Source organism: Anneissia japonica, unplaced genomic scaffold (genome assembly GCF_011630105.1).
Source record: "Anneissia japonica isolate Jap-2015-1 unplaced genomic scaffold, ASM1163010v1 scaffold11799_len232112_cov184, whole genome shotgun sequence".
NCBI classification, from domain to species: Eukaryota; Metazoa; Echinodermata; class Crinoidea; order Comatulida; family Comatulidae; genus Anneissia; species Anneissia japonica.
The window spans coordinates 64,545-72,357 of NW_022708567.1; the positions used below are offsets into that span (position 1 = coordinate 64,545).

General features: G+C 29.9%; 1 protein-coding gene across 5 annotated transcripts in view; it reads right to left on the reverse strand.

Annotated features, from left to right (window-relative positions):
* Positions 1 to 1,188: 1,188 nt before the first annotated feature.
* Positions 1,189 to 7,813, reverse strand: part of LOC117106532 (probable ATP-dependent RNA helicase DDX58) — a 21,701-nt gene continuing 15,076 nt past the window's right edge. For all 5 annotated transcript variants that reach the window (XM_033247905.1, XM_033247904.1, XM_033247902.1 and 2 more), the window contains 4 exons: positions 3,796 to 3,940; positions 2,812 to 3,033; positions 2,105 to 2,272; positions 1,189 to 1,927 (listed from right to left, as the gene is read on the reverse strand). In XM_033247905.1, the coding sequence (XP_033103796.1) occupies positions 1,317 to 1,927; positions 2,105 to 2,272; positions 2,812 to 3,033; positions 3,796 to 3,940 (1,146 nt within the window). In that variant the 3' untranslated portion in view covers positions 1,189 to 1,316. The remainder of the gene's footprint in view (positions 1,928 to 2,104; positions 2,273 to 2,811; positions 3,034 to 3,795; positions 3,941 to 7,813) is intronic.

The window sequence follows — 7,813 nt, forward strand, 5'->3', positions numbered from 1 at the left end:
TATGCCAATACATATGTGCCCAGGACAAGACCTGTCTCTTATACACATCTAGATGTGTACATTTTTTAAGAGATAACCACTGTGACCTTTAACCTCAACCTGTGAACACCCCATGTTCTAATGCAACTGGTCCAATCGTTAGTCACTAGCAATATTTGATAATTTTCACTATAGTGACCCTAGTGTATTTTTACCTATAGATGAAGAGTAGTTTTTCATATTTAGAAGGCCCTAATGATCATTCCTGGTAAATTCGAGCTCAGTTGGGCTATTTTGAAAATTTGCCCCGATGACCCCTATGTAACCACTAATGACAGACAGGGGTGTAGGAGGTACGTGTCACTGGTTCTTAATGATCAACTTTGATTGAATTTGGTTTATTTGTTTGGCATTAGTAACATTTTGAACCTTTGACCTATGCACTTTGACATATGGGGTGAGGAGTACTTTTTCGTGTTTAGAAGGTCCTAAGGGTCATTCCTGGTAAATTTGAGCTCAATTGGGCTATTTTGAAAATTTAACCCCGATGACCCCTATGTGACCCCTGATCCCAAACTGGGGTGTAGGAGGTGTCACCGGTTCTTAATGACGAAATGTTATTGAATTTATTTCAATGGTTTGCCATTAGTAGCATTTTTAAATGTTACTATAGAGAACAAAAGAATAATCCTTTTATGACCTTTGACCGTAAATCGCTGAACACCATAACGACCCTACCTTATGCCAATACTTATATGCCCGGGACAAGACTGTGCTATGTTATTTGTGACAGAAGAAGTCTTTTATTTATTTTTTTGAAAGTTTTTTGACCCTAATGACCCCTTAATGACCTTTGACCCCAAGCAGTGAACACCCCATGTATGAGAGGTGTCACCGATTATACTGACCAGGTTTGGTTGAAATCGGCACAACCTTTTGGCACTAGTAGCGTTTTGAAATGTTGCCAGAAAAAAGATGAAAATTACCCCTTAATGACCTTTGACCCATTATCCCTGAACACCCTATAGACCCTGCCTTATGCCAATGTATATGTGCAAAGGACAAGACTGTGCTACGTTATTTGTGAGACAAGTAGTCTTTTATACGATTTTTGGTTTTTTGACACATAAATGGGAGGTGGCGCCGAGTTTTAATTAAATCGGTCCATTAGTTTGCCACTAGTAGCCTTTTAAAATGTTGCCAGAAAGAAAGAAAGAAAGAAAGAAAGAAAGAAGAAACTGCTAGGAAACAGAACCCAGTCAGCTGCTGCTGACTGGGTAAGAAAGAAAGAAAATACTGCTAGAAAACAGCATGCTGCTGACTGGGTAACAATTGTATTATGTTATACTCCAGTCATCTACCATATTAAATGGCTCGACTTTAAACGGGGCCTCTTTCCACTTTCTACAAACTTTTCGCTTTCCATCTGTGTTCTCTAAGACAAAGCTTACAATTTTAATTACTGCAAAGCTCATTTTCTTAATGGTAACCATAATGCCCCAATCACTACCACACTTTCTGCAAAAGATTTTCCCATCCTTGTAAGTATCGTCGCCTATAGATTTTGGTTTTGGATGTTTTTCTTTACGAATTTTAGATTGGTAAAATTCCTTGTTAATGATAAGATGATTCGAGTTGCTAAATACTTTAACGTCAGATGATAAACACGCTAGCTCGGAACATTTTCCGCAAAGCAATCTGTAGACAGATGTCGTCCTACTGTCTTGTCTTTCTTTTTCAGATTTTTCTATTTCCATTCGTTGTTTGACATCAAACTTCTGTAATTCCAACAAATCTTTTTTTAATTGTTCCTTTGGTATTTTTGCCAGCATGCGAACACTCTTGAACATGTACATATCACGAATTCTGTTTGCGTAATCACGTTTATCAAAGTCAAACTCAGTTGAAGCGACAAAGTAGAATTTGCTGTTCTTTTGGCGAACCCTCCCTGAAAAAAATTAGAAAAGTAAAGTAAATTAGAAAATAAAAAATAAAATAAAAATTTATAGGGCCTAGTTATATGTCAGTATACTATGATTGACTTAATTGCACGGGATATACCTAATATGATTCATAACAACAACAATAAAAGTATTACTTAGGTGAACTTTATTGGATGTTATACCTTTGGCTTGCTTACGACCAACCTCGCTACTCATGTAATTGTAGCGAAAAACCAAGTTGCATGCTGATACATCTGTACCCTCTTCTACAACACTTGTTCCAACAAGTATGTTGCAAGTGTCACTCTTAAAATTGTGAAGAACCGCTTGTTGCTCAGAAGAAGTCATTTCTGCAAAACATCACTACATTTATGAAGTTCGACGAATACAGTAATACATTGATACCATTGTAATCTATAGCCTGACGTTATGTTACTTTTATATTGTTATATTTATTGACAGTTAGGCTATATTAATTCATTTTATAATATTTATTCTTGTTATATTTAATCTTTACTGATGTATGTTAAATTGTAGTATTAAGGTGTTAGAAAATTTAGAAAAGCACACCTCACCATGACTTTTTTTAAAACTAAGATTGCATATGATATTCTCGGTAGCGTCTTATATACAAAATCTTTTGTGATCAAAATGAATGAATGGATGAATAAATAAATAAATAATGCTATGGCAATTAAATTAAATACTATAATAAAGATAACATTGATGATAATCATAATAATAATTATTTAAACCATCAGAAATATTTATAGCCATTTGGCCTATATCAAAAATATTAATGGCAACCGAAAACAATTTTGTATACTTATTTAAATTTACTGTAGCTACAATAATCGTTAAAAGTGCTGAATATTTTTGTGTAACTCACCACCTGATCCAAAAATCATTTCTGGTCTAAGAAATGACAATTGTTGGTTGTCTCTTATCCAACTACACATAGCATCAACAGTGAAGCGTTTTGTGCAGAAAATAATGGCGTGTGAATCAGCTTTTAATTTAAATTCCTGAATCAGAATTTCTTCTAGTTTTGTCAATAGTGGATTCTCATATTCCTGGCGTTTACTCACATTTTCCAGCCACTTTTCTCTATCTAATAAAAACAATTGGGTCCGATTAGTAAGTGTATAAGGTATTTTTTTAATGATGCAATTAATCAAGTAAAGATTGTGTAAGAAGATACTTATGATACATAGTCAGTTATAATTTATACCGGGCAGCAGGCAAAACGTCAAGTAATGTAAGAACCACCTCCTGGCACAATACCTGATTATTATTAGATCATAAAAAACATACACTTAGCACTATAGTAACTGTTAGTAACGCACATCGAGATCGGAACGCCTCATTAACTAAAAGAATGCTATTTGCCGACCTCCAAAAAATTATGGATTACAATTTCGTCAACCCAATAAAAGACAACTATCAACATTCTTCTTCAAATAATGTTCAATTGCTGCAGAAAACCAACTCTTATATATAAAAGATGCCGGATGGAGGATACTTTGTTAAATATAAATAATTATAATTATTTGAATAATAATTAGGCCTACAAATATTATTTATTTGAAAATACACCTTTAAATCGATGGAATTCAATAAAGATATGTGCGTTCACAAGATAGTAACAAAAAAGAAAAAACTTAAAATTTAAAAAAATTATTAAAATTGAGAACACAGATCAATGGGCAATACCAATTTTTCGTTAATACAAGATATTATTTTTTTTATAAATAAATAGTTAAATTTAATAAAATAAATTTACATTTAAAAGTTATAAATGAATGATATGAATAATAGAATAATAGGTAAACTAATTAATTAAAGCTACTCAATACATTATAATGATTATTACTTTGGAAAAACTGTATAAGACTATCATCGTCATTGTTAAATTCGTTTGAGCGAGTGTTGATTTCCTTGTTGATGTGTTCTTGGATGAATCGAAGGGCGTCCTGAATTCTGCATATTTTGTTTATCTGCAGGGCGTCGTTATATTTCTGTAATGCAAACATTGTTATTTTTTAACATCTATTTACAATATCAAGTATCATGTGACTACTACTACTACTACTACTACTACCACTACCACTACCCTGTCTCTTATACACATCTAGATGTGTATAAGAGACAGAAATGAATGAATGGATGAATAAATAAATAAATAATGCTATGGCAATTAAATTAAATACTATAATAAAGATAACATTGATGATAATCATAATAATAATTATTTAAACCATCAGAAATATTTATAGCCATTTGGCCTATATCAAAAATATTAATGGCAACCGAAAACAATTTTGTATACTTATTTAAATTTACTGTAGCTACAATAATCGTTAAAAGTGCTGAATATTTTTGTGTAACTCACCACCTGATCCAAAAATCATTTCTGGTCTAAGAAATGACAATTGTTGGTTGTCTCTTATCCAACTACACATAGCATCAACAGTGAAGCGTTTTGTGCAGAAAATAATGGCGTGTGAATCAGCTTTTAATTTAAATTCCTGAATCAGAATTTCTTCTAGTTTTGTCAATAGTGGATTCTCATATTCCTGGCGTTTACTCACATTTTCCAGCCACTTTTCTCTATCTAATAAAAACAATTGGGTCCGATTAGTAAGTGTATAAGGTATTTTTTTAATGATGCAATTAATCAAGTAAAGATTGTGTAAGAAGATACTTATGATACATAGTCAGTTATAATTTATACCGGGCAGCAGGCAAAACGTCAAGTAATGTAAGAACCACCTCCTGGCACAATACCTGATTATTATTAGATCATAAAAAACATACACTTAGCACTATAGTAACTGTTAGTAACGCACATCGAGATCGGAACGCCTCATTAACTAAAAGAATGCTATTTGCCGACCCCAAAGAAGTTATGGATTACAATTTCTTCAACCCAATATAAAAGGCAATTATCAACATTCTTCTTCAAATAATGTTAAATTGCTGCAGAAAACCAACTCTAATATATAAAAGATGGCGGATGGAGGATACTTTGTTAAATATAAATATTTATAATTATTTTAATAATAATTACAAATATTATTTACTTGAAAATACACCTTTAAAACGACGGCATTTAATAAAGATTCGTGCGTTCACAATTATTTCTTCAAATAATGTTCAATTGCTGCAGAAAACCAACACTAATATATATAAAAGATGCCGGATTGAGGATACTTTGTTAAATATAAATATTTATAATTATTTTAATAATAATTACAAATATTATTTACTTGAAAATACACCTTTAAAACGACGGCATTTAATAAAGATTCGTGCGTTCACAATTATTTCTTCAAATAATGTTCAATTGCTGCAGAAAACCAACACTAATATATATAAAAGATGCCGGATTGAGGATACTTTGTTAAATATAAATATTTATAATTATTTTAATAATAATTACAAATATTATTTACTTGAAAATACACCTTTAAAACGACGGCATTTAATAAAGATTCGTGCGTTCACAATTATTTCTTCAAATAATGTTCAATTGCTGCAGAAAACCAACACTAATATATATAAAAGATGCCGGATTGAGGATACTTTGTTAAATATAAATATTTATAATTATTTTAATAATAATTACAAATATTATTTACTTGAAAATACACCTTTAAAACGACGGCATTTAATAAAGATTCGTGCGTTCACAATTATTTCTTCAAATAATGTTCAATTGCTGCAGAAAACCAACACTAATATATATAAAAGATGCCGGATTGAGGATACTTTGTTAAATATAAATATTTATAATTATTTTAATAATAATTACAAATATTATTTACTTGAAAATACACCTTTATGATACCATTGTAATCTATAGCTTCTGACGTTATGTTACTTTTATATTGTTATATTTATTGACAGTTATACTAATTTATTTTATAACATTTATTCTTGTTATATTTAATCTTTACTAATGTTAAATTGTATTATTATGGTGTTGGAAAATTTAGAAAAGCACACCTCACCATGACATATTTTAAAAACTCAGATTGCATATGATATTCTCGGTAGCGTCTTAACTTTAAAATCTTTTGTGATCAAAATAAATGAATAAACAAATAATACTATGGCGATTAAACCAAATACTATAATAAAGATAACATTGATGATAATCATAATAATAATTATTTAAACCACCAGAAATATTTATAGATTAGATCTAGGCCTATATCAAAAATATGGATGGCAACCGAAAACAATTTTCAAATACTTTTAAATTTAAATTACTGTATCTACAATAATCGTTAAAAGTGCTGAATATGTTTGTGTAACTCACCACTTGATCCAAAAATCATGTCTGGTCTAAGAAATGACAATTGTTTGTTGTCTCTTATCCAACTACACATAGCATCAACAGTGAAGCGTTTTGTGCAGAAAATAATGGCGTGTGAATCAGCTTTTAATTCAAATTCCTGAATCAGAATTTCTTCCAGTTTTTTCAAAAGTGGATTTTCATATTCTTGGCGTTTACTCAGATTTTCCAGCCATTTTTCTCTATCTAATAAAAACACATTGGGTCCGATTAGTAAGTGTATAAAGTTTTTTTTAATGATCCAATTAATCAAGTACAGATTGTGTAAGAAGATACTTATGATACATTTACAAGTATAACTTATACCGGGCAGCAGGCAAAACGTCAAGTAATGTAAGAACCACCTCCTTGCACAATACCTGATTATTATTAGATCATAAAAAACATACAGTTAGCACTATAGTAACTGTTAGTAACGCACATCGAGATCGGAACGCCTCATTAACTAAAAGAATGCTATTTGCCGACCCCAAAGAAGTTATGGATTACAATTTCTTCAACCCAATATAAAAGGCAATTATCAACATTCTTCTTCAAATAATGTTAAATTGCTGCAGAAAACCAACTCTAATATATAAAAGATGGCGGATGGAGGATACTTTGTTAAATATAAATATTTATAATTATTTTAATAATAATTACAAATATTATTTACTTGAAAATACACCTTTAAAACGACGGCATTTAATAAAGATTCGTGCGTTCACAATTATTTCTTCAAATAATGTTCAATTGCTGCAGAAAACCAACACTAATATATATAAAAGATGCCGGATTGAGGATACTTTGTTAAATATAAATAATTATAATTATTTTAATAATAATTAAAAATTTATCTATTTGAAAATACACCTTTAAATCGACGGCATTCAATAAAGATTTGTGCGTTCACAAAATAGCAACATAAAAAAGAAAAACATAAAATTTAAAAAAATGATTAAAATTGAGAACACATATCAATGGGAAATAATAATTTTTCGTTAATACAAGATATTTTTTTTATATAAATAAATAGTTAAATTTAATAAAATAGATTTACATTTAAAAGTTATAAATGAATGATATCAATAATAGAATAATAGGTAAACTAATTAATTAATGCTACTCAATACATTATAATGATTATTTTACTTCGGAAAAACTGTATAAGACTCTCATCGTCATTGTTAAATTTTTCTGAACGAGAGTTGATCTCCTTGTTGATGTGTTCTTGGATGAATCGAAGGGCGTCCTGAATTCTGCATATTTTGTTTATCTGAAGGGCGTCGTTATATTTCTGTAAAGCAAACATTGTTATTTTTCAACATCCATTCACAATATCAAGTATCATGTGACTACTACTACTACTACTCGTAGTAGTAGTAGTAGTAGTAGTACTACTACTACTACTACTACTACTACTAATAATAATAATAATAATAATAATAATAACAATAACAATAACAATAACAATAACAATAACAATAACAATAACAATAATAATAATAATAATAATAATAATAATAATAATAATAATAATAATAATAATAAA